This window comes from Acartia tonsa, chromosome 9, assembly GCF_053477335.1.
Source record: "Acartia tonsa isolate MP-2025a chromosome 9, ASM5347733v1, whole genome shotgun sequence".
NCBI lineage: Eukaryota > Metazoa > Arthropoda > Copepoda > Calanoida > Acartiidae > Acartia > Acartia tonsa.
The window spans coordinates 27,529,004-27,556,715 of record NC_137268.1 but is presented as its reverse complement, the minus strand read 5'-3'; the positions used below and the strand labels follow the sequence as shown (position 1 = coordinate 27,556,715).

The 27,712-nt window shown below is 32.5% G+C and overlaps 2 protein-coding genes across 2 annotated transcripts in view; one reads left to right on the top strand and one right to left on the bottom strand.

Annotated features, from left to right (window-relative positions):
* The first annotated feature begins 1,507 nt into the window (after positions 1 to 1,507).
* LOC145328658 (transient receptor potential cation channel subfamily A member 1 homolog) lies at positions 1,508 to 4,887 on the top strand. Its single transcript, XM_080172435.1, has one exon. It carries the CDS (start codon positions 1,551 to 1,553, stop codon positions 4,752 to 4,754), a length of 3,204 nt encoding a protein of 1,067 aa, XP_080028561.1. The 5' UTR covers positions 1,508 to 1,550; the 3' UTR covers positions 4,755 to 4,887.
* Positions 4,888 to 7,280: 2,393 nt separating this feature from the next.
* Positions 7,281 to 27,712, bottom strand: part of LOC145328662 (NPC intracellular cholesterol transporter 1-like) — a 39,908-nt gene continuing 19,476 nt past the window's right edge. Inside the window, exons 11-36 of the mRNA XM_080172444.1 lie at positions 27,392 to 27,446; positions 27,054 to 27,108; positions 26,349 to 26,442; positions 24,246 to 24,289; positions 22,098 to 22,218; positions 21,754 to 21,823; positions 20,761 to 20,874; positions 20,324 to 20,442; positions 19,951 to 19,989; positions 19,590 to 19,657; positions 16,819 to 16,890; positions 16,315 to 16,417; positions 15,661 to 15,739; positions 15,345 to 15,379; positions 14,426 to 14,489; positions 13,577 to 13,642; positions 12,890 to 13,001; positions 12,408 to 12,486; positions 11,976 to 12,020; positions 11,411 to 11,518; positions 10,960 to 11,085; positions 10,743 to 10,875; positions 10,152 to 10,285; positions 9,636 to 9,728; positions 9,158 to 9,199; positions 7,281 to 7,500 (exon numbers count right to left, since the gene is read on the bottom strand). Coding sequence (XP_080028570.1) covers positions 7,414 to 7,500; positions 9,158 to 9,199; positions 9,636 to 9,728; positions 10,152 to 10,285; positions 10,743 to 10,875; positions 10,960 to 11,085; positions 11,411 to 11,518; positions 11,976 to 12,020; positions 12,408 to 12,486; positions 12,890 to 13,001; positions 13,577 to 13,642; positions 14,426 to 14,489; positions 15,345 to 15,379; positions 15,661 to 15,739; positions 16,315 to 16,417; positions 16,819 to 16,890; positions 19,590 to 19,657; positions 19,951 to 19,989; positions 20,324 to 20,442; positions 20,761 to 20,874; positions 21,754 to 21,823; positions 22,098 to 22,218; positions 24,246 to 24,289; positions 26,349 to 26,442; positions 27,054 to 27,108; positions 27,392 to 27,446 — 2,157 coding nt within the window. The 3' untranslated portion in view covers positions 7,281 to 7,413. The remainder of the gene's footprint in view (positions 7,501 to 9,157; positions 9,200 to 9,635; positions 9,729 to 10,151; positions 10,286 to 10,742; positions 10,876 to 10,959; positions 11,086 to 11,410; positions 11,519 to 11,975; positions 12,021 to 12,407; positions 12,487 to 12,889; positions 13,002 to 13,576; positions 13,643 to 14,425; positions 14,490 to 15,344; positions 15,380 to 15,660; positions 15,740 to 16,314; positions 16,418 to 16,818; positions 16,891 to 19,589; positions 19,658 to 19,950; positions 19,990 to 20,323; positions 20,443 to 20,760; positions 20,875 to 21,753; positions 21,824 to 22,097; positions 22,219 to 24,245; positions 24,290 to 26,348; positions 26,443 to 27,053; positions 27,109 to 27,391; positions 27,447 to 27,712) is intronic.

Here is a 27,712-nt window from a genome sequence, read left to right as displayed (position 1 = left end):
TTTATTCTCCTGAACCCTTTTATACCCTGAGGAATAAGGCAAGTGGGTTATTTCCTAAAAGTGGCTGTCTACAGAGAGAGAGGGCGGCCATGGGTTGTTGTTACACTTGTCCCAAATTTTATAATAACGTTTTCGTAATCAATGGCTCAACAACTTTAAGGGACTGTAGAGAATTGTAATTGGTTGGTTCATTAAGTTGAGTGTTGAAACGTTTCAAGGACTAATTTTAATGTACAGAAGGGGTAATTTTGTGTGTCATCACTGAGGATGTAAATCAATTTATCGGTCATTGTCCAAGATTACACCAAGAAGGAAATGAAAATGAAAGATGATACTTATGTTAACACTGCATACACTAGTGCCACACATGATAATGTTAATCTTCACTATCAAAGTAACCACAATCATGAAACTTGAATGGTTTAATTATAAAGAGATCCATTTATTTACTAAGTATATTTGCGATAACTTTTATTTAATGAAATCTTCCAATTTTTAACATGCACAAAACGGCCTGCTTAATTGCTTCAAGATCCATGTCAGATCTATATAGGAAATAAATGTCTATAAACGAGCTCAGGTTTTCCAAGGAATATATGATTAAAACTCATAGTGCTCCAATAATCCATAATAAACTCTCATTGCCCAGAACGATAAGACCCATTATTTTACTTTATTAAAAAAAAATTCATTTTTTTAATTTCATGTTGCTATTTACCTTATATTGATGTACTTAATTTCTAATCATAAAAAAGAAAATTTAAATTTATAATATAATAAATTTAAGAAAACTCTGTTTTAAAGGATTCGATTGTGGCGACATTTTGTGTGGTCAAATATTAAACTAAAATTGTAATCATCATCATTAACCCTTTGGTGATGGTAATGTAAAGGAAAAAATATAATTTAAAAAATCTTTTTAAAATCATTTAAATTATTAAATATTTACTTTCTTTTAGATAGTAATGCCGGGTGAGGAAAATAGATTTATTGAGAAATAGATATGCATATAGAAAACTAGCCAATAGGGAGATAATTATATCGAGCCAACTCTAGTAATTTTATATGCAGCATTTATTTAAATAAAAGATATATTAGTTTAATTTTTTTACTTGGTTTTTCTGAATTTTGTTATCTTTAGTTTTCTTTATGCAAATATTACTTTAAAACTTAAGTAAGGTCACATTTTTGTCAATGTGATAATCATGGAAATTATATCACAGAAATAAAAAGGTGAAAAATACAATTTAAAAATAAAATATATATTTTACTTTTCTATTTAGTTTAGTAGGTAATAATTATCATAATATTTTTCTATTATGAGACAATAGGAAATCATTGTAAATTTATTTTAAATTTTAAATACAATAACAATTTTTGAACATTTTTTTACAGTATGATATTTAGTCAGAAATCACAAGTTGTTTTATTCATATACATACATAAATCTTATCATTAAAATACTTATTTTGAACAAACAAAATAAAGTTTAGTTATTCATAAAAGATTGAATAGAACTATGCTTGTTATTGCAATGTAAAGTGGAAACAATGGATTGTTCATCTTGCAAGTTTGTAAAAGTTCCAATGTGGGAATCAGATTCAGATTCTGCTGCTATTGATTCAGACGATGAACACGATGATAAAATTCCCAACAATAGAATCAGGAAAACAAAAAAATCTAAAACTTCTAGAAAACTAAATGTTCAATGTTTGCAAAAGCCATTTAATCAAATAAGAAATGGACAAATAGATGAGGTATTAGAGTTTATAAAAACACCCGTCTTTGATCCCAAAATACAAGATACAGAAAATAGTTTGACCCTTCTTCATTGTGCAATTAGATATCAACAACATGAATTGGCATTAGAACTTTTGAAATTAGGTACCACTGATGTAAAAATAGCTGAACATAATGGAAAGACACCCTTCCATTACATTTGTGAATTCAGTAAAACAAATGGAAAGAATGATGAAGTTTACAAGCTCCTGAATGAAATCAAACAAAAGGATGAAGATTTTCTGGAGAAAAAAGATAAATTTGGGAAAACTGGAATAGAGATTGCTGCAAGTCATGGCAATTTTGAAGTGACTAAACTACTTCTCAATGAATATAAACCAACAGTTTCAAAGAAAGAGGTTGTCAAGTATCTATGCTCTGCTGGACAAAGTGGTGACAAGAGAATAGTTAATCTAATATTAGATGAAAGTCAACTTGACTTGAGTGGAGAGGAACTTGGCCAATTTGTTCAAAAAGCAGCAGAAAATGGTCACTTTCACCTGCTTGAAAGGTATTCTAAGGATAAACTTCCTAATGATGTAGCAAAGAAAGAAGATAGTTATAAAAATACCTTACTGCACCTTGCTGTATATTCTGGGTGTATTGCAGCAGTAGAATGGGTTCTAAAACTTGAAGTAAGTTATGAGAGAAATAGCAATGGAGACTATCCTATTCATCTGGCTGCAAGGTTTAATCTTTCTGAAATATTGAAGATTATACTAGAAAAGTTTCATCATGCAAGTAGTGTGAACGAGGAGAATAATAAAAAGGAAACAGCTCTGTTTATTGCATCAAAAAATAACTATAAGAGAATTGTTGATCAACTAGTTGACATAGAAGGTATAGACCTCAACATACCAAACGAATCTGGCAACACTCCTCTTATGGCTGCAGCTGAAAAAGATTGTATTGAAATAGTTAATATATTACTAGATAAAGGAGCAAAATGTGATGTCCTAAACAATGACTTCCAAAATGTACTTCATCTTGTTGCTAGAAATGGAATGGATACAACCTTTAAGCGGATCTTGGATGATGACTTAAACTGCCATTTACTGCAAGACAAAGAAATTAAAAAAGGAGAAACCCCCATTCACAAGATAGTTAGGGAAGGAAAAGAACTACTGTTTGAGGAATATATATTAACAAAAAACCTAGACCCAAATATTATTGCAGCAAGGAACTTTAATGGAGAAACACCTTGTCATGTTGCAGCTAAAAGACAGAGAATGTCCATTCTGAAATCCATAGTTCAGAAGTTTCCATTCACATTAAATATCAAGAATAACAAGGATTATACACCCTTGCAAGTAGCTGCAGCATATGGAAAAATTGAGTGTGTTGAGTTCCTTTTGAACAGCAAATTTTCTGGAAATGATTTGGATATCAATAAGAGGATACTTTGTATAGCATCAAAGAATGGACACCACAAGCTTGTCAAACACCTTCTTGAAAACCACAAATACAAAGAAGTAGATGTCAAAGAAGCATTTTGGGAAGCATTCAAAAGCAACCATGGCTTAGTTCTTGAAACTCTTCTTTGCAGTAATTTTGGGCTTCAAATCCTAGAAGAAAATTATTCTGATGAAAATAATATGGCAGCAATAATAGGGCTTATCAAGTGCTTTCCTGACATTGCTGAATCAGTTATGGACAGATGTATCATTAAGGATGATAATGAAAAGATGAAACCAAAATTTCAATATGTTGATATGGATGATGAAATTTCTGACAAATGCTGCTTTAGATCATCTTACAAATCTGTAGATAACCACCCATTGATGATTATGGCTCTGGAGAGGCATGAACACCTTCTTATGCACCCTCTTACATTACTTTGGATTAAAAAGCAGTGGAAATCATATGGAAGATGCATGTTTTTGATTGAATTCATTCCCTATATACTCTACATCACATTCTTATCACTATATGCTCTGAAGGTACAAGACAATCATTCCTTTGCTAGAGATATGAATGACACTGAGTGGAATGAAATGACACTAGAAGAGAAGACAGCTATTTTTGAAAATGAACACCAATATTCTTTACATTACAAAATAGCTGTAACATTGTCTACAGTGTTATGTTGCTTATATGAAGTTTTTCAGCTTTATCACATGAAACGGATGTACTTTTGTCAGTGGAGTAACTTATTAGATGTAGTTATGTATTTTACAACCTTGGCAATTGTTTGGGATATTGGTATTTCTATCCCTATGACATATTGCTATTCAAATGAATGTTGGAAATGGCCAGTTTCAGCTATACTGCTACTTTGTGTTTGGTTGAACTTTCTGAGATACCTTAAATTTTTCTCTTTCTTTGGAATTTTTCTGCTGATGTTTGTGAGAACTCTGAAAACAGTTGTAAAACTGGGCCTCATGTTGGGAATATTCATCTTTGCATTCTCAATCAGTCTACACATGACACTAATGGATCATCGCCCATTTCAAGGATTTTGGTGGGGATATCTGAAAACTGTTTCCATGTCTTTGGGAGAGTTCACCTATGATGAAATCTTTAGAGCGCAGGACAGAGCAGTAAAATTTCATACAGCTACTATTGCCACCTTTGTAGCACTGATAGTTATCATGACAATAGTTCTGATGAACATGCTGATCGGTATTGCTGTTGATAATATATCTAAAGTGCAAGCTGATGCTGAAGTAGAAAGAGTAGTCTCCCAGATCAAGGTTGTCTTACGCTTCAAAAGAATAAAAATAACAATCTGTCCTGAAAAGTTTGCAGCACCTTTTGTCAAAGTTTTAGGATATCTTACAAATTTGATCAAGAACATTGACAAACAACTGCCAGATTGGTTGACCTTCAATACAACATACTTCATGACCACAAAGAATATCAAAAAAGCCTGGGATACAAGACAAAAGAATAAACTCAAGACCAGCGCTGAAATTGAAGAACTAGAGGAGTTAGTAGAACGCCTCCAAAGAAAGATTTCTTCCATGAAAAAGTAAGATTTATATGTACTAACATAATGTATTATATATTTTTTCTTCATATTTTGTTTGTACCTATTTATGAAAATGTACATATTGATGATAATAATATTTTTAAAAGATCCATAAATAACTATAAATGCCTTGTGTAGTTTTTTTTTAAGTATACACTTTTCTATTCTATAAAGTAGTAACTTTTTATCTGTAGCTTAAAATATAAGTAAGTAACCGATTGAGTTCTCCATTTAGGGTAGGGATGTTATAGGTCCCTGGATGCGATTTAAAGATCGCAATTAGGTTAGTGGCTGTACCTCTGGCAGTGGCAGTGGCAACGGCTACACATTTAAAGATCAAGCTCTGTTCTGTTTAAGATGGTATCCCATCCGTAGAAATGCTTACAAGAGTGCAGTCAAGGACGTCAAAGCCTTTTACTTTTGTTAGGAGGGAGGGCGAGGGGGGGGTGGAAGGTTAATCTAATTTTTTCATTTTAATATCCGCAGATAGTTGTTCATTTTATGATGCAATAAATAACAATTACGGATCGACATTGAAATGCAAGTTATACTATCCTATTATATAAAGTAGTAAGCGTTTTTTGTATGTCCTGAAGGATCTCGCTAACCGCTAAACCGATATTGTTCTCCTTTACAGTGAAGCTTCTTATAGGTCCTGGGAAGGTTTTAAACTATTTTTAGGGAGGGTGTCTTCACCCCCCCCTCCCCCCAAAAAATATTTTTTTTACTCTTTTGAAACTCAAATTTAAAATGGGATGAGGTCCTCTACTACCTTAAGTGCCCCTAGAGGCTTCTAGGGGCGTAGCCGCTAGTCTTTAATACAAAGTAGAACGATGTCTGTCTGTCCGTCTGAAGCTTAAGATCTCAGTAACCGCTGAACCGATTGGGCTCTACTTTTCAGGGATTATACCTACTGGTCCTGTGATGGTTTTAAGCTATTTTCCTGGGGGGTGGGACACCCCTAACCCCCCAAAAAACGAGAAAAAAACCACCCCCCCATTTTTTTTATTTTTTGTGTAGGAGATAATCTTGGTCCTTTTTTTTGCAGGAGATTTCCTTGGTCTTTTTTTTTACGAATTTCACCTTAACTTTTTTTTACCGCTAGTATAATAAAAAGAATATATTTCTTTGTATAGAAGTAATAAAAATCTGATTAATATCATTACATTATAAAATTAAAACCAGTTTTGTTAGACCCGAGGACATACTGGAAAGCTTATTTCAAATATATGATATTAACAGGATGTTTGTTTTTGTGAGTGTGTTTGTTTGTCTTTGTGTGTACCGAAGGATCTTTTTAACTGCTAAACTGAAATGATTCCCCTTCACGTAGGTCCTGGGAAGGTTTATAACTATTTTTGGAAAGGTTAGTACCAATATCTGGAGAGGGGGGGTGTCGGCTTTACCCCTCTCCCTACCTCAAGTGCCCCTAGAGGCCTCTGAGGACGTAGCGAAAAGTCGCGATAAAAGTTACAAATTAACAAATAATTTTAATCTTGAGATTTATTGTATTTTCAACTTATAAAAAAACATACCTACATATTTATATTTACAATACATACAAATTTACAAAAAAAATTGCATAAAATATGATGAAAATACACAAAATAATAAAAAAAATAATGTTTTCAATATAAGAATATAGAAATAGGTAAAAATTTAATGAAGATGATAATTTGCTAATGAATAAAAAAACATCACAGAAAAATCCAAGGAGGGATGGATCAATAGCTGTACAAATTTAATTTGTGAACAATAAAATTGATGACTAATAAAGTTATAATAATAATAATGACAACATCCATAAAGAAAATAAAAAAAATATGGATGGACAAACTGACTAAGCGAGTTATAGAGCAGATGTTCAGTGGTCAAAACAAAGAGGGGGGAAATAAAAAAATGGAAAAGATAAATACCCACGGAATCTTTGCATATTAAAATATAATAGTTATTTCTCGCATCGTATTATAAACAGCTTTCCGCGGATATAAAATGTACAATTATAAGATTATACCAGTTTTTTTAGCCCCGAGGTGCCAAAGGCATGGGCTAAAAAAACTGGCTTAAATATTATGATTGTACATTTTTATATTCGTAGAAAGCTGGATATAATACGATGGTAGACATAGTTTTTTCGTATGGATGAGAACCGGTTCCTATCCACCGGATTCGAATGAATACAAGAAAAGTTTTTGTATGACTGACAGACTATTCCTAAAACCATCACAGGAACTATGTAAAGCTTAGAGTAGAGAACCCCATCGGTTCAATAGTTATTGAGATCTACAGCTTCAAACAAAACAAAAAACTTTACTACTTTATGTTATAAGATATCTTAATGACAGAATTGTTTAGCTATTGATATGGATCCCTACAAAAATAATGAATATCTTATGTTTATAATTTTAACAACTTTTTTTAACATGAATTCGAAACCGATTAATATCAGCTGGATTAGAACCGGTTTTTGTCATACTGAATTAAATCATGTTAGCATTGCATTACAGACAATTTTCCACGAATATTGAAATGGAAATTGGCCCATCAAGGCTAACAAAACTACTGGTTTCATTCTTATAATTTTATTTTAAAATTCGCTGAAAACTGTCTGTAATACAATGCTATCGATAACTATTCTTTTCTATGAAAGAATAATAAATTTATTACACTGATTTTACACCTTGCATACAAATATCATTGGTTTTAAGTTCATCTTCACTATAATTTATATTTTCTTCTCCACTGGAGTCCTAAAAATAGAAAATAAACTATTAAAAGAGATGAAAAGGTATAACACAATGGGCGATAAATTGATTTACATCCCCAATGATGATACACAAAATTGCCCCTTCTGTAGATTGAGGTAAGTTGTTGAAACGTTTGAAAACTCAACTTTATGAATCAACCAATCAAAATCCACTAAAGTCCCTAAAGTTGTTAAGCCAACAAATAAGAAAACGTTGTTATAAAACTTTGCCCATTGATCCCCCTCTCTCTGATAAAAAGCAAATCGGTAATACATTTACAATTTCTGTATCGTGGCGTGCAGAGAATTTTGCCAAGATGTTACATTTTTGACACCAAAATCGAGGGGGTGTATTATAGACAACAAAAGATGGTATTTTTAGTCAGGGGGGTGTTTCAACCCTCATAGATGCCCACCCAACCACACAAAAGTGAAACATGCTTCCAATAAAGTTTAATTAACGCGCAAATTTTCTCTTAACATCCCCCCTTCAAATTTGACAAGGTGTGGATTTTTGACCTTGGTATCCCCCTTGGCTGTATTAGGGGATGTATATGGGGGTTGTGGACCGTTGAGAGGTTGCAGAGGGGGGGGGGGGCACCTTCTGTATCACAATAAAGATTCAATTAAATTTATTTTTTTATCTCTTTTTATGAAAGAAATTTGAATTTCAAAAAAAATTGTACAAATTCCCACAATACTGTAAAATACTTGAAATAATATTTATCATTTAAAAGTGAATAAAAATTGTAGCTTAAAATCTAGAACGTCAAGCATTTATTATAGTTCAGATGAAGACAAAAAAGGTATTTTTAACTTGATAGGTTTTGTGATGAAAAGTGCTAAAAGTGAAAAGTGTGCGAATATGCGATGAAAATACGTGCTTTTGTCCACTGAACAATTATTTAAACATAAGAATATAAATTGTGCAATAAAAATTAAAATCCAGTTTTATTTATTGGAATAGAATTTCTCAACAGTGCAATTGAAATTTAAAATAAAGTGCTCCATCATTCAATTATTTTGTATTTTCCTGCTTTTATTCCATTAACAATTAGCCATAACACATAAACACCCGTTACAAAAAATTTTGATTATCCTCCAAAATTGTTGTCATTATATTGGGAACTGGGGTTGATGGTTAAGTGTCTGTTTGTTAGGGGAGATTGGGGTTTTTAATTTGAAAAAAAAATAATAGTTAAGAATGAACGAATTCTGTCCTGGAAGTCTTTAAAGTGCAAGATCAAAAATGTTGAAACCAAGCAATTTATTTACATTTATTATAATAATGCAGATTCTGTTTTGTCTCAAACCTCAATAAGTAATGGCATATCTTCATCTGAATACCGCTGTTTCATATACTACTTTAATACATTCACTAGTTAATAAAACCAGGTATCTAAAGGGATAAGACAGAGGCCTATAAATTGATACACATCCCCAATGATGACAATTGGTTAAAAGAATTACTCTTTATGTAGACAAAAATTATTGATGGAAAAGTTGGGACACTGTTTCTTTGCACAACACAATCAAGAGTAAAAGTTTACCACAAAAAGTTTTAAGCTACACTTTGTTGTAGGATTAAAACAGATTTGGACATATGCATAAACAAACCAGGAATTTTAGGAGGAAAAATCTTCATTTAAAAGATTTTTTACCTTTTGTTGTTGAGCAGTTTGTGAACTTTCTGTTTCCTCATTCTATAAAATTAATAGATGTTATTTTTTTTGTTGAAGCAAATCTAATCTAACTTATTGACGTTCAAGCTTTTTATTGTGTGTGGGGGGTGGGATTATTAAAATCAGGAAAGAAGTGGCTTTTTCAATTTTTAGTGTGCGGAGGGGGTAAAATGGCGTTCCAAAATCCCCCCCCCCCCAAAAAAAAATGTTCCTGAAAATCGTTTGGGGTTTAACCCCCCTTAACCCATTTTCTTGGGCGTCCCAGGTCTTAATTTCTTTTTGTTCATTGGTTATATTTCTTTTCCGCAACCTTTTTATACAGTGAAACTTAATTTTCTCAGCTACTATTTCAGATAAACTATTCTTCATAACTTAGCGTAACCATTCTAAATTAAATTAGTATATTTCAGAGGTCTGTCTGTCTGTCTATTTGTCTACAATGCACGCAATTCCTTACCTGTTTGTGTGAGGGAGGACCAACCAAGGATAAAATGACAGGTAGCCAAATTAGACCATGGAACAGACCAAACACAACAACAAGAAAGAATATCTGATAGTACATTATCTTAGATTTTTAGTACAACCAGTATAATTTGGTCTTAAAATAGCGCGGCAATAGCAACATTATTCCAATATTTTGGCATATTTTGCCAATAAATCACCAAATATGATAATTTGACTTTTAATATCCCAGTCAATCTAACTGATGCAATTACAAACCATGGAATTGCAATGCAGTTTTAGGGGGAGGGTAGGGTAGTAGACTGTATATTGTTTTTATTAACACTGTATTGCATTCGTTTATAAAAACTTGATTTGGTGGTCCAAAGTAACAGTGTCTTAACTTTTCAACGAAAAATTTTAATCTACAGAATGGATAATTTTAATTTTCATTATCATTGTACATTTAGTTGATCTCTAGTATATTTCAAAAATGACCACTAGAATATTAAACAAAGATCTAAGAGTATGCCTTGAAAAAGCTGATGAAAACATGTGACATGCTGCCCACAGTAAATATAAATGCCAGAAATGTGCTGAATCCTCCATTCAGTACAGCTGGACCTATGTCCTCCAGGGTTTTCTGGATACGCTCTGTTTTGTCTCCTAAAAATAAAAATATGTATCAGTGTATCAATTATTATCAATTTATTTGCTGTTGCTTGGTTTCACCCCTAGCATCAAGGGGCTCAGTACAAGGGAAAGGAATGTTGCAGAAAAAATGAAATGAAACTATATAAAAACTTATCCTCTAAAAATAAAAAAGGTAAACTTAGAATCATCCCGAGACCCATAGACTTCCAAGGGTGGTGTAAAGGGGTGTTTACCCCTATCAAACATTTAAAACCCCTTATTTTACCTCCTAAAAAATAAAAAAAGCGTTGCCAGTTCTTTGGTCAGTGACATCGACAAACAAATAGAGACCTTAATACTTTATACTGGCGGCCACAGGACACAACAAAGCACACCTACCTGTCTGTATAAGAAAAGCATGTACACTATGAGCGCTATAGTCCTCTACAAGTATCCTAGCGGCCACAGGATACCAGCAAAGCACGCCTACCTGTCTGTATAAGAAAAGCATGTACAATATGAGCGCTGTAGTCCACCACAAGACCAACAGCAATGACAAGGTTTGTACACGAGATGACATCAATTGTCAGGCCCCAAAAATGCATAAACCCGCCAACATCAACCTAAAAAATAAAATAGTTATGGACATAAAAAGCTAATCATGCGGTTTTTATGTTTCATATCTTATTATAAGAATAAAAGCTTACCAGGGTTATAAGTACAGATAGAAGAACAAGAACACATCCTTGCAGACTGGCGAGTAGCACCAAGGTTGTGAGGAACACGCACAGCAGTGATAGACCAAGATTTTGATACAGCTCACGACCAATAACCTTAAACATTTTTTTTTAAATTACAACTCTGAAAAATGTTGTTGCTAGTAAGTATCTTATGAAGGATGTAGAATATACTTTGATATTATGACAGGAGAAAAATAGCTTGCTAACATTAAACTCATTTAATAGTCAGTTCATTCATCTATTAGGAGGTAAGGGCATGAGGTAGAGGGGGTGGAAGGGGGAAAATCATTAGATTAGCCTGCTGGGTGTTTCACTTTATTATGGGTCATGAAAGTTTGGTGTATTCGTTATTCTGTTTGCTTGTCTAAATATATTTTGGTCTGTGTGTTGGTCTGTCCGGCAATCGGGCTGTCTTTACCTCATCAGTCTCCCAGCTGGCGTATTCAGTGCCAGTGGGGAACGCTCTGGAGCTGAAGTTGGCTTCTTTCACCAGGCTCTTGATCCTGTTCATAGCAGGGATCCATTCCTAGACAAATAAAGATGTATTGCATTTCAATAATGTAGGAAGTTGCTTGAATCCAAGAATCTTAGGACAAAAGACTATAAATTAATACATGTACATTCGAAATGACAAAACCTAGTAACCCCCATGTAGATGAATATAATTGGTTGGCGTTATACTCCCTGCTGAAATCAAACCCTTCAACAACAAAAAATCACACATCTCATCGTGATTATAGGAATTAGATAGCTTGCAGCCGAGAAGTGGTGATGGAAAGGGGTTGCGTCTTATTTAATAAGAAAAATTTAAGTCCAGTGAGTCACTAATTAATTTCTGTAACGGTATATTTCTTCAATAAATTATTCCATTTAAATTAGACAATCCATACGGGCAGCTAACCAATCTTTTATTATAGAGATATGAAGTAACACAAATTAAGACAGACAAACATCCAACCACAATAGAAGATAGTATTTCCTACCTTTGGAGAGTTAAAAAGTCTGTGGGTCAGCTGCATAGATGATAACTAAAATAAAAAGTTTTTTAAAAATAATTTTTGCAAAGGCAACGTACTATTGCACTGTGTATAATAATGGTACCCAAAGTTTTGATAGCACATTCTCTCGGTTAGCTAAAAGACTTTCCGAACATTTGATTAATTTTAAATGGTTAGATTTAAACATTAGATTAATAATTTTGATCTACAAGAAGGAATAATTGTTTTTATTATCATGTGAATACAGTCGACCTGTCATTCGCTAGATCAAAACTCTTGGGGGATATGTTGGATCAGAAAAATAGACAAAAAATAAAATTCTCATTTTTTCCTCTAATGCTTAAATTCTATCAATGGAGTAATTAGATTGGAGGGGCAATAAATCTATCTTCTATTGTCCTATCCCTGTATTATTACCTGGACCCTAGGGGCGGCTTCTCCGCACATAAGATCAGCCACAAAGTTGAAATTAGTCCGGTACTTCGCTCCATCTTGACTAAAATATATATGTAAGAATTATAAAAATTATAGAAATCAGTTTTGTTAGCACAGGTCATCGGCCTTTCGGGTCAACAAAACTGTAATTAATCTTATAAATTTGCATCCTACTATCCACGGAACTGTCTATAATACAAAGCAATTAATTACTATTCTGTTATTTTTTAATCAAATCTAAAAATTAATAGGATTGGGAAAGTATCTAAAATAAAAATAAATAATGCATTTTTTTAAAGAATTTAACACTACGTAGGACGACATTTTATTTACGATTTTTTATTACCATCTGTGTTTTTGCCAAATGGAAATAGAATACGGGAATATTGTGAGGAGAGGTACACTATATTAGCCAGCTTGAAGAATCACTTTATCAGGGTATGCGAGAGGTTTAGAAATACTACCTGAAAAGAAATTGAGTTAGAAGTTCATAAAATTTGAGTTGGTCCTGTTGTAGGTCTGACAACCAGGTGGCCGGGTTCAATAGCTCGTTCTTCAGGGTGTAGTTACGGAATTCTAATAGAGAATACATCAGGGTTCGGCAGTCGCGCGTAAGGAAAACAGTAAAAGTGTCGAACTATGACGTCAGAAAAAATTAACAATTAACCAATAAGAAGCCAGTATTCACTGTGGTAAAATATATAGCGGCCTCTCATTGGTTAATTGTTAATTTTTCTGACGTCATAGTTCGACACTTTTACTGTTTTCCGCGTAAGTCAGCCTCAGGGAAATTAAACTTTTACAATTTTGAAAACCTAACCAAAACATGACAATCTCTCTTTTGAAAATTTTTCTAAGCAAACAAACGGGTTTAAATTTGAGGCTTAGTCGCGACTGACGCGCAGCTGCCGAGCCCTTGGGTAAAAATGCGTAGTTTTTTCTATAAGTAATGTATCCGCATCCCTCACTTACTGGCATTGACTCACTCCTCGACAGAAATCTATATTTTTACTATTATGATTAAAATAATATACTCTCATATATTTCCAAAATATCAGCTACCAAAAGTAAATTCAAAGCCCTAGATGCTCGGCGCGCAGCCTTTTGTTTGTTAAATAAAATCAATTCTAAAAATCAAAAAGCTTTATTACCTATTAGCCATGAATCTACAGCAGTCAAAATATCAGTTTGGTTCAGCAACCCATCAACCAATTTTTCTTAAAAATATAAATATAGATATAAAGATAGATGTTAGTGTGTCTGTTTGATACTTAAGAAATCTAAAATGGCCTGTTTTGCTAACAAGAAAATACCTTATCATCCCAGGAGTCATTATTCCAAAAATCTATTGAATAGGATAATTGAAAGAAATTAGTTTTACAACTAATCTCATCATTATTTAAAATGGACTTTCTGATATCAATTGTACCTAACTGTTACAGGAATCAGCATTCAGAGTTTTAAAACCAAAAACTACGTTAGCTGGTCAGGCATGTCTGAATTAAAGAGTACCTACACTCTGTGAAGTATAATTTATATTTCTTTCTTGAACATTATTCTTTTAATAAAGTTTTTAATTAGTTAAAATAAAATTAATTACTATTTTTCTGCTTTTGGAACTAGAACAATCTTATTATAAAAAGTATTAAGTTTTTTTTGTCTGAAGCTAAAGTTCTCTTAAATTGCTTGGATATACTTTTGAAATATCTTGTAGTGGTTTTAAGCTATATTACTGACCTCCCGCGCCCTACCCTAGAGTCTCTTAAAGAAAAAACTAGTCATTTGTAAAGTTGTGAAAAGTATTTACACATCCTTATAACAAGGACTCTTTAATTGCAGGATGTTTGTCTGGAAGTCACAACTGTAGTTATCAGATTTGACTTTTTTTATTAGGGAGGGCATTTTTCTAAACTTTAACCATTTCAAATATATTACAGACAGACCGACATAATAATTATAAAGTAGCAACGCTTCTGAAAAATTGTATGTGAAGTGTTTACCTAATTTAGGAAGTTCAGTTCTATAATCAATTTCTCCAATGTTTACTTTTACTCTTTCTCCCTCCTGCAAAAAAAGTTGTCAGCAAGAAAAAGAAAAGTGTAATCAATTTTTTAAAAATGTAACCGTCCGGGAGGTGTCGGGTTCGAGTCTTGACCACACTGGGCCATACTAGAGATTAAATTTGTACATACTACTGATTTGTCCAGCAAGTTATATTAATAGTTAGGGTAGGGGAATGCTTTGGCCTGTAAACAGACACAATTAATAATCAAGTGCCGTTTGAACTTGCAGACAAGGGTCTAGCGATCAAAAGTTTGTTTGTTTATAAATTAGTTACTCTAAACCTTTTAGGGTTGTCTTGGATTAAAATTCAACTCTAAAAAACACCGTTTCAAATTTTCAACCAATAATTTGAAAAATCTTGGGGGGAAGGGGAGATTAATTTATCCTTGATTGTTGTTTCCCTGTATCCCAAGATGGTATGAAAATTGTATTAGAAACTATGTAGACATATTGAGCAACCAACTTGCTCTATTGAAAGTAGTGCAGCTACAATATAGGTAATATTAGTCTGTATGTACATATGTCTCAAAAATTGTAAGGACGTCCTTATATAAAAGTAACGGTACCTGTGTGTGTGTGTGTGTGTACCGATAGATCTCTCTAACCGCTGAACCGAAATGGTTCTCCTTTACAATATAGCTTCTCTTAGGTCCTAGGAAAGTTTATACCTGACTCCCTCCGATAAAATCAACCCCTCCATATTTTTTTTTACTTTTTCTTTGTAAAACTAGAATAAAATAATGGTGGGTCGAATTCAACCCCTCAATCACTTCAATTACCCCTAAAGGACGCTAGTAGTTTTATAAAGAAAGACAATGTCTATCTAAAGTTACTTTATTTTAAAAAAATATTTACCTTGGGAAAGTATTCGTTATTAGCCTCAAACCAACCTAAAAAAAGATTAATGAATAACAATAAAGAATTTAAACGGTTTTGTTAGGTCCCATAAAGCATATTTGTAAAATTGCTTAATTTAGTCTTGAAAGAATTGAATTTAAATGTTCAAATATTGGGGGCTAAGGTTGTACTACCACCCTTCCAAGAGAAATCGTCCCTAGAATTATATCCCCTCACCCCTAATTTTTGTTTTACTTTTTCTTTTTTTTTTTAGAAATAATTACTTCAAGTGCCCCTAAAGGCCTCTAGGGGTGCAGCCGATGATTTAGTATACCTGTAAGGTATGAATCCCTGGGTATGAAGGCTACAGGATCAAATTCTTGCTTTAACTCAGAAAGTCCCCAAGCTCCAATCTAAAGAGAATAAATAAATATATAAATATCTTTCTGAAGATTGCGAAAACATGAAACATTAAGTCAAAGTTAAATAAAATTGAAGTAAAAAGCGTTGTTTTACTATAAAATACATAAATATCTCAGTATTAAGCAAATTTTTCTTTCAAACTTTCTTATTTGCAAAACATCTCTATAATCCTTTTTATTGGTCTATCATTACAATTTTAAAAATGTCCTGTATATAAGTTGCACAGCAATATAAAAATAGTCATATCAAGATAAAAATGTAAATTTCTGTATAATAAGTTTAAAACAGCATTCATAAATACATTATGCTTAATACAGACATAATGGCATTTTAAGCCTTGTTTAAAGAAATGCTTCGCTTATAATTTTTGTCTTATCGTCTTACGAATCAATATTCAACTAAGGGGAAAGGAACTTGAACAATAACGAAATTGTTTAAAATAGACTTTTTAGTGATGATTAAAGTGTTCTACGCTTTCTGAACAGGAATCATAATGAAAAGTTTGAAAACGATAACGATTCCAAAAGCCTAAATTATCTTTTAATCTTTGTAAAACTGTACTCACCCCTGTAAGAGCAGCAGTTAAAACAAGAACGATAATCTTCACACTTGTCATAGATAAATATTCACCAATGATTGTGAATGCTTTCTTGGCGATATTCTGCTGGCTGAAATTAAACATTTTTATTAATTTACTAACGACCACATTTCTTATAGAGAGGAAGGGGCGGGGGTAACCCTTCCTGGACATCCTTAAAATAGTTGTAAACCTTCGCAAACCCTATGGTAAACTACACTGTAAAAGAGAAATTCGTTATTGAAGCTCTTCGGTACAGACAGACAGCAGAATCCTGTTACTTTTATATAAGGATTAAATTATAGTCGACATAAGTTACAGCAAATGTATTATTTGAAATTTATTTACAATCAGTCAGTTATGACCACCTAAATTGAAATGAGACCTACAGACAGGCAGACATACCGACGTACAATACCTGAATTGATTAGGGGTCAAATCCTTATGAAAAATACCTAAATTGATTTGGAGTCCAATCCTTATGAAAAATACCTGAATTGATTAGGAGTCCAATCCTTATGAACAATACAAGGTAACATTCCATTTCTCTTCTTCTTTACTCGTCTGTAAATAAATATGCAATAGGAAAAGTCCGAGCTTTAAAATCAATAATCTATAATACAAAGTAGAACGATGTCTGTCTGTCCGTCCGTCCGTCCGTCTGTCCCTTAAGATCTCGGTAACCACTGAACTAATTAGATTCTACTCCTCAGGGTATATACCAATTGGTCCTGTGGTGGTTTTAAGCTATTTTCTTTGGGGGGTGGGACGGGACACCCCCAACCCCCCCAAAAAATGAACCCCCCCCCCCCTCAAAAAAAAAAAAAATTTTTTCTTGAGAACACATTAGACTATGAGCAGCACCAGTCAGGGAGTAAGGGAGGGGACAATGGGCAGTTAATTCAATTTTATAGTTGTGACCCTTTAAGGTTGAAAACCCAGATATTTCCAGATAAAACAAGTATTTGCAATATAGCAACCTTTAGTGGAAATTTTTGACTTTTTAAATTGTTTTTAATTCGAAATGCACCATCCTTAAACTGATGCTATACCACAAGCCTTTGATTCTAGAGATCAAAACCCTTGTTTACAATTCATTGCCATAATTGTTATTGTTTAAACTTCGGAAAATTAAGGAAACAGACCATTTTATTTTTACAACTTCTTTTACCCAATTTTTTTATTGTATTTATTAAAAAGCTTAGACATGAAAAAGCCTTTAAATAATTATATTACAAAACTTACTAAAACAATTACCTTCCTACAGAACTTTTAACTCAAGTTATTTCATTTAACGAAATAAAAATGAGATACCTTGCGTCAAAATTTCATACTACATAAATAAAATAGTTGAGAACATAAGTACATCTTAATTTTAAAGATCTTAAGGTTTAAGTAACATATCTTAGGATAACTGGTAGCTGCGCTCCTAGCATCCAGGACAGAAAAATAAAATAACACCATCTTGAGATTTTAATGATAAACAAACCTTGAACAACTCAGGACTTCGTGAATTTTCCCTAAAATTTTGAAATTAATCGGATCATTAATTACAGAAATATTAAGCTAAAGACAAAAAACTGTTGCCTTTACATTAAATCAATAAGAAACATCTAACATGTCTAAAGTAACGAAAAGAGCTAATCGTTACGGACGTACAAATGTGCGGGACCTAATTATAGGAAGGCTTTGCTTATAATAACTAATAATCTTAATATAATTTCTTTCTACAACGAACTAATCGGAATGAATTAACATTAAACAAGAATTAGATATAAAAAATGTAATGATTCAATTTACAAAATAATTTTCAAAATCAAAATATTCTGTCTGCTTGTTATTGTTTATATTTTTGTTGACGCGCTAGTTTGCCGCGAGATTATGCATGATTTTGCGTGACGTCATTCATAATTGGTCCCCAAGATTGGTTAGAAACTGCTAAATTCTTGCATGTTTCCTTTAAGCCAGTCCCCAAAGTCTAAGACTCCTAAAAATTGAATATTCGATCCATTGTCCCCTCCCTTACTCCCTGAGCACCAGTAGTAATTTATTTTTATTTATTTATTTATTTTTTAATTATCTCTTGGGGCAAAGCCCATAGAGGCTAGGGGCGAAACCGCTAGTTTGTATATAAAGTGTAAACAAATATCTGATAAAATATGTTTTAATTTTTTAACAAAAATTTTGCTTAAAATGAATGAATAATACATTATAAACCAATTTCTAAAAACAACAAAATTGTGTTAAAAGTTCAATTTTTTTGTGAATTTAACCACAAAACTGTGTATATGACTTTATTTTTGCAAGTCGTAAAAAGTTATAAGTAGGAAGGTGAAGATTTATAGAACTCGCATTGCGTGTTAAATATGCATTTCTACATAGAGAAGGACAATACATTTATCGGGTATAGTTCTTTCCACGACATCCCTCCATAAGGAGCGATTCTTCGTATTTCTAAAATGGCTTTTTATAGGTTATTTTAGGTTAGGTTAGGTTATATTGTGTTAGGTGATTGCCCCACAGGGTTAGGTAATTGGCCCCGCAGGGTTAGAGCCCCCCGCAGGGGCTAGAAATAGGAGAAAAGCTACTGTGAAAAATACGAAGAATCGCTCCTTATGGAGGGATGTCGTGGAAAGGACTATCTTACCATTCTTAGCATAGACTAATTTATCCTCTACTTGCATTTATTATTAATTTTTTGGTTCGGGGAGGGGGGGGGGGGGATTTCTACAGGCATTTCCTTAAAGTAGGGTAAAGGTACTCTCCGTTAATCTTTATCAGGATCTACTGCAGTTTACGGTAAATCTATGAATTTTAGAGGCTGTTAGCTGCCAAACGGCAGAACGAACAGATCACGCCCGCACACTGTTTTAAGCGGCATAAGATCGAAGGCCTACAAATAATCTGGAATAGCCATAAATCAATAATGCATAATTATCTCGCAGTGCAGAGAAATGCGCGAAAAAGACCTATTTTACGCGTTTTTTTCTCCAGTGAAGCTTTCCCTGTGCATAATTGGATCTTACTATTACAGATTATTTGTAGGCCTTCTTATGCCGCTTAAAATGGTGTGCGGGTATGATCTGTACGTTCAGCCGTTTGGCAGCTAGCAGCCTTTAAAATTTATAGATTTTTGGAAATATTGCTTACAATATTTTGCCGTGAACTGCAGTAGATCCCTTTATTATAAAGCTGAGCTTTTTCAGTAAAGACAGACATCCCACTTCTTTTATTAAAAAATTTTCCCTATCCTGAAAAGTTACCTTATATCCAAAGACAGGGTAGCTGTGAAAATGGTGGCTTGGTAAAAATAAACAGAGATTATTCCAACCTAAACAAATTGATAGGGAATTATATTTTTCAAATGCAATTTTTCTTTTTGATTTTTTTATATACCATGGCAAATAAGAGATCTTTCCTGTGAAGGAGAAATTTTGGCGGTCCATAGGTTAGTGTCAGTGAGATCTTATGCTTTACATAAACAGACAGACAAACATTCTTTTACTCTTACATAAGGATATAATTTATCAACCACCAAAAATACTAAAAACCTAAAATTACATTCTTTGTTTCTTTTCACTAATTTGTATGTTTTCATCCTTGTTAGAAATATTAAATACTTACAGCGCAGTAGATGCAAAATGATCTTAAAGCTGGCAGCACCTAAAATATAAAATTAATTAATAATAGCGAATCTATCCGTCTTTCCATTAGAATTGGCCTATCGATTTCAAACTTGGCAGGGTGATTCCTATAGTAGTTATATACGATTTAGCAAGATTTAACCTTTTAGTTTAAAACAACAAATTTTTATATTTCAAATTTTTTAAGTCTATACATCTGTTTTTGAATACTGGTTCCAATTAAAACACAAAACGATGTTATTAGCAAAGCATCTCTATAATCAAGTCCTAAAAATGTAATTATATAAATAAACAATGTTCTGAATTTAAGAAGTTATGCAACCTACTAGCAACTTAAAAGAATTATAACTCACCGTAGTTGCGCCGATTCCAAAGACAATAAAGTCAGTGAGTGACGTCACAGTAATAGCTACTCCCGCGTTTTTCATCACCAAGCCCATTTTTTCTTCTGTTGTTATCTTCTTTTCTCCGACTAAAAAGCAAGTTTTAATAAAAACTTAGGCTTGTACAACATTTTACTGCTTTAGAATAGTCAAAGTTATACATATTTTATCTTTTTAAAAATCAATAAACATTTTATATTAATAAATTCTCTGTAAAAAGTCGTCAGGCAAATAGACGAAAGGACATGCGTTGTTTACATAACAACTGTTACAGGAATTATCATATAAAGTTTTGACGTCGATAGGATAATTTTAACATGTCTAGATTAACTAAAGGAGATATATTTCGGACGTACTGACGGAAGGCCACTATATCTGTAGAAAACTTGGCTTTGAATAATACTTACGTTTTTCCTCTAGATTATAAAGGCACTGTATGATGACGAACATATCGTCGACACCGATACCCATCATCAGGAAGGGGATGATAGAGTGCAGGGGACTGAACACCAGCCCTACGCCTAAAATATTAGGAATCAAGGTATAAATTGACGATTAGATTTAATAGTTAAAAAGTTTGAACAATGAAGGTTATAACAACCAAATCAAGAAAGTCTACATATTTTTTGAACAAATTGTAATTCCAAGTTAATACAAGTTTTAAAATGTATACAGTTCAAAATCGAGCCCTGTAATAACCTGTCATCATATTAATTTGAGTTTTAATCAAATACTTTGTTAAAATCAAACCAACACAAATAGAACTGTTTTTGTGTGTTATTTTGGGAACCCATCTGTACGTAACAGAAAGTGCCTGTTAGATAAATAAAAAATAAAAAGGGGGTATTTATTTTCTTATATCTCAAACCCCTGCAGTGTGACATAACCCTGCGGGCCAACCTAGTATTCAATATAACCTAAACTAATGTAATAAACAAACACCTCCTTACTTCTAATTTTTATATTCATAAAAAGGACGCGCACCAACTATTCTATTCCCCAACAAGGAAAAAAATCAACACATCAGGCACCGAAATTTTTCGTTTATTGGCATAAACATCATCAGGGTATGGTTATTTATATACATTTTTTTTTCTAATTTTTATAAATAGAGAGTAACCATTTGCAATACCCTTGGATAAAATATCCCCCGTCAAAAGAATAAAATTTAATTCACTTTTAAAACTAAATTAAAAAGTGTAGTAGAGACATACCCTCCGCCCTTATCTCAAGTGCTCCTAGAGACCTCCAGGTGCGTAGTCGCTTGATTATAATAATTATTTCTAAATATTGCGTAGCAAAAAGGTATGCAAAACACCTATGACTGTAACGGATAAAATAACGTGCGTACTTGAATAATACCAATGTTACAGAGTAGCTTCATTACTAAAACAATCTACCTGAACAAAATCCGTAGGAGGTAAGGATGGAGAGACCAAAACAACCCATGCCAACAGCGGATAGAATTGGCTGAAAGTTAATAGAATATCTTATTATATAAGGTTTTAAAGGTTTGTTTTGTGTGTCTCTTTAGATTTCACAGATTGACATCTAAATTTAAGTCCCGGGATGGTATGTATGCTACATAATTTTTAACTTTTTGGCTTGTTTTTTGCTTTTGATAGGCTTTGGACTATTTTTGAAGATAAAAAATTAAAACCCCTTTAATTCTTTATTCATTTTAAAAATTATATGTGCCCTGTGCTCGCAATGTACTTTGAGGGAAAGTAAATATATTCCTTACCCTTTGTTCTACAAAGTTGAATCTGCCGAGCATGAACTGAACATATATGAAGACGGTGGAAGTGCCCACGCCGAACAAGAAGGCATCGCTGTTGATAGCTGCGGCAGACAGATCACTGAAACTATATCAACAGTTATTATATAGTAGTGCAGCTATATTCAAACTAAAATCTGCCAGAATTTATTTTAGAATTATAATAATTTACTGAAACCTGAAACATTGAATCACTTATATGTATATCTTTCTAAGGTAAATCTGTAAGTCTTACGAATATTTTCAACTAATCAAGTTCAAACAATTTAAAATTGTTGTATTTATAAAGGGCATAAAAATTAGACAATGGATGATAAATGCATATGTCCCCCATTATGATAAACATGAATATCTGCTATTTTGTACAAACCAATCAAGATTCAACCTAAATTGTTTTTTTTAACTAACGAATAGCAGAACTAATTTATAAACATTGAAAGGCATTATATTTAATCAAAGTATTGTTACAAATGTATTATAGAATAACTTCGTTTATGACAATAATATATATAGAAACTTTAGATCCCCAATCACTTAATTAGGCCAATAGGAGCACAATGTAGGAACATTCCGTTCATATTATTGAAAGTTTAAGTATGTTAGTACTTCAGGACAATTTTTTAATAATAATTATTTTAAAAGTCTGCTTTTGATTGTATAATTTCTTAAGACAAAGCTTTGCTTGGGGTTATCAAATCGTCCAATTTTTTTATACATTAAACTAAATATAAAAAAATCTAGAAAATTCTTTTCGACCATCTAGTAAGATAAATCTATTTATTTATTGTATTACTTTATATTCCACACACCTAAGATAAAATTTTTATTGAGAAAATAAAAAGGTTAATAGAAAAGATTGATCGTCTACTGGAAAATTATATTATTTTAGCTAAATAATAAATTCTTTTGTACATGATATATGAATGTTGTTTCGCCACTATGTGTGAATATGTGTGTCTATCTGTTTGTAGAAAGGAGGAATCGTTATTTTATCCCGCTACGCGTTCCACTTTATTAAAGAACATAAAAATCTGTAATGATATATATATATATAAATATATATCCATTTGTCTATCTATCTATTTATTTGTCTGCCCGTCTGTCTATCTATCTATTCATTTGTCTGTCCGTCTGTCTATCTATCTATTTATTTGTTTGTCCGTCTTTCTATCTTTCAATTTATCTATCAATAGATCAATTCCTTACACCTTTTTCTTGATATGAAAAAGGAAAAATGAGAAAAATACACTAATGTGTTTTTATTTGTTAATCTCTTGGCAATTTCTTTCTAATCGCATATGGACCAAAGCTAAACTTCTTAATGAAAAACATTTTTAATTATGTTAGGTTAGGTAATAAAGGCCCGTGGGGAGAGATCAGCGAAAGGGTTAGGGTCCCTATGGGGCTAGAAACATAAATTTTGATTCCTATGGGTGGGTTGTGGCCCACTTTAAGGTGTGAGTGAAAATGAAAATTCCAATATCTCTTGAGTCTGACAGTTGATTTTTCATTATAAATAAGATACAAACAAATATCATCCAATTTTTTCAGGGGGGGGGGGGGAGGTGAGGAAGGATGTACTTTGGGTACTTTTATTTTAATTTATTTTTAATTGGTTGGTTCAAAACTTGTAGTGTACAAACTTTTCTTCAAATATTTTGAATATACAGTGTGGTAGTTTTGTTTAACATTATTGGCTGTGTGTTTAGATATATCGTTCATTGTCTTAATCCCTTAAATCATCGGATTTTCCGGAGCGTAGCGGCTCTACAATACTTTATTTATTATGAAGGTAGATTTATAAATAATTACTGTATAACAATGTGCTGTTCTTATTTGTTTTCTTGTGGATATAGTTGTTCTATTTTGCAAATATAAATTATAGTATAACTGTTCTATACTGTACTAAAGTAACTTTGGGATAAAGATTTTTTGTTCAGACTTTTAACTATTGTCCAAATAAACGCTTAAATTTTTGGTAACGTTTATGTGTCTGACGGTGTAATTTATTGAGCTTCGCTTTTATGTAAGGTTTCATATTTATGAATAACCAACGGATGGACGAACATATCCCAGCTAAAAAGGTAGCAACATTTCTCTATAATTATGGTTTACCTTCGAGCAATACTGAACTCAATTGTAGGATCATCTGCTTTCAACTGAAACAAATATTTTGATTTAGGTTGTATATTTTTACAGTTTTCCACTAATATGTAAATATATATTTAGGAAATACAAACACAGTCGAGTCCCTACATAAGAATTAAGAACTAAAAGCAATTTGCTAGAAGACGAAAACGGTCTCTGCCACTTGGGGCATGTAGAGGTCTGTATTATAAATCTATATTTGCTCATTTATTTACTTTTCAACAAGATATATAAATATCAGCTTCTTGATATTATTATCTTCTCTATTTTAATATAGAGAATAAAATTTTAATATCTAAATATTTTCTATTTTTATGAAATTCTGACTTTTCATAGCAATATACTTATAACATGTGATAAAACCAGTTTTTTAAATTTATATTGTATATTTTACACTTAGATTCGAACAGCCTAAAATAATATTTATGGGGGAATAGTCCCTCTCGTGGTAACGCCCCTTAAGGGGCTATTCGTTGTATTTTTAAAGTGGCTTTTGTTAGGTTATTTTAGGTTAGGTTAGGTTATATTCGGCTTGAAATAGAAGAAAAGCTACTGTGAAAAATACGACGAATCGCCCCTTAAGATGCGTTGCCACGAAAGGGACTATACCCGATTTAAGCTGTAAACACCACAACCCCCCAACTACCAACCCAGGCAAAAGTAAAATATCTCAAAACCTGCCCCCAAAAGCTAGAAATACATTTTATTCAAATTTGAAATCAAGGGGGGTTCTGATTTGGTGGTCAACTCGTCGGTTGGGGAATTTTACTGTAATAACTCTAATGCGCCCTTAGCCTAAAACTATTCCAAAACTTATATTAAAAAAATAAGCCTAAACAATTCCGCTTCCTATGTTAAGTTTCCATAAAATAGATAACAATTCTATCTGTTCAGTTGTTACAGACAAAAGCTACAGACAAAAAACTATTAAATAGGATGAATTAAAAAAGAAAAAAAACCTTTTCAAAATGATATTAAAGACTGATGTATATGAAGTGAATATTGATATCTGGGGGATAAAAGTATATACCTTACACAATACAATATATTCAAATGGGGATAGGGATTCGCACAAAACAGCATAAAAATATTGATTTAATAGATAACAGATCTATAGTATAGATGTATATACAGATAACTACCTCCCGCCCCCCACACATCACATTAGTTGATTTTCAATGACCCATTCGAGAGTCAGCACGAGGACAGTGCGATGGAGAGATACAGTTATTTAACCCTTTCTTCCTCTAGTGTTTTCCTCTAATAATTAGATATTTTTTGGCTATTTATTAAGCTATAAAAATTTGAAAGAATTTTAATGAATATAATAGATTTGAAATCTGCATAAAATTTTAAGGAATTTTTATAAAATTCGTTTTTTGTATTATTCTTTATCTATAAGCGCAAATACAAATTAAGTTAAATAATTTTGACATCTGTGATTGGTGGATTGAAAACTATCTGCGCCCTGATTGGAGAAGCTTAAGTGACGTACATCATTCAACCAATTAGAGCGCAGGTAGTTTCCAATCCATCTATCCTATTGGTCAAAATTTATTAACTTAAATTTGATTTGCGCTTTTAAATAATGAATTATATAAAAAACGAATTTTATAAAAAAATCCTTAAAATTTTATGCAGATTTCAAATCTATTATATTCATTAAAATTCTTTTTAAATTTTTATAGCTTACTATTTATTTAAAGACAAATGCATTTAAAAAGCAAAAATAATAAGTCTATTTTTATCAACCATATTTTAGATGTCTGAGAGGTTGGGCTAACTAATATGGTTATATTTTTCTTCTTGTAGGGGGGGTTACCTTCACCCTCCCAAGACAAATTGCACCTAGAAAAAATATATAATCCCTCCTTTTTCTCTTTTAAAAAACTAAAGCTTTCCCTAAAGTGCTCATAAAGGCGTCATTTTCTTTCTAATATGACGTCAATAGGGATAGTTCGGCCAAGCATTGTCACATTTGTCCACTTTTTTTGAAGACACTATAAGCTGCTTCCCTAAAGGTCTTTAGGGGCGTAGCCGCTAGAGGAATGAAATAACTCAAGATCTTACCTTAGTTATTTCCTCTATAACTTTCTTCTCCCATTCCAGAGTTATTTTATCAACTGGGTTGCCTTTGGACACAGCTATGTTCTCGTCCGACTCACTACAAATATAAATATAAGATATTGTCTACTAGTGGCTACGCCCCAATTGTAGTATTAAAAAGAAAAAAAATCAGGCATCCTTGGAGTGATACAGTGATACCGCCTAGCGATTTCTCTTGGAAGGGTGGTGGTACCGTCCTACCAAATAGTTGTAAACCTTCCCAGGACCTACACTGAGAAGCTACACTGTAAAGGAGAAACCTATTGGTTCAGCGAGATCCTTCGTTACAGACAGGCACATAGAGTTCCTGTTACTTTCATATAAGGATGATGTGATATGATTTCAGCAAGGCTCAGAACCTGTTTTAATCCAGCCGGATCTGAATCGGATTCGGATTTCTTGGCTGCTATTTAAGATAGACGTCTTAATTTTGTATAGTTACCCATTAGATTTATGGCTAGACTGCTGCCTTTTTGTGGAGATTTAACTGTGCAAAAAAAAAATAAAGTGATATTTAGTCTGCTACACGATATGATAAAAGAGAAGTACGTATGAAGATCTTTCTAATCTATGAGCATCTACCCTACTAACTTTGTTTGTCCGTTTATTTAATTGAATTTCGCTATTCGAAGACATTGTCATCCTTGTTTTTTCTTCTTCAAAACTTACTCTATTGCGCTGAAATTAACTGATCCAAAAAATCTGATGAACATTGCTTTAGCACCTGAAATAATTATACACATAATATATATTGTTATTTTTTTTTATTTTCACAATTACCTTATTTTATATATGTCCAAAAATAGCACAGCAACAAAAACTAATAATATCTTAGAATAAACTAATTGTTTATTACCACAAAGCTTTTAGTCCTTTTTGATTGGTCGGTTTCAAACTTTTCAATCAATGATTTTATAAAAAAGAGGGTAATTTTATTTATCATAATGTGGGTTTTACATAGCTTACCCTTCATTATCTGCGATGTGATGAATAACTAATATACTTACTTATAATGTGACCCGTGGAGTTTCTTTCTATTCCACCAAGATATTTAGAAAAATCCTAGAACATAATATTTTATCAACATAAAGATGCTAGCGGCTACGCTCTTAGAGGTCTCTAGGGGTACTTGAAGTGGTGGGGGACTAAATTCGACCCCAATTTAAATTTTAGTTCAAAGAAAAATAAGATCTTCCCCCCTTCCCCTCCTGATCCTTTTTTATTATAAACATTCCTAGGTCCTATAATAAGCAACATTTTAAAGGAGAACCAAATCGGTTCACCAGTTAGCAAGATCATTCACTACAGATAAAAATAACAATCGTTTT

Bases quoted from the DNA above. Each gene is read 5' to 3' on its own strand.
- LOC145328658 (XM_080172435.1), top strand. From the start codon at position 1,551: ATGGATTGTTCATCTTGCAAGTTTGTAAAAGTTCCAATGTGGGAATCA.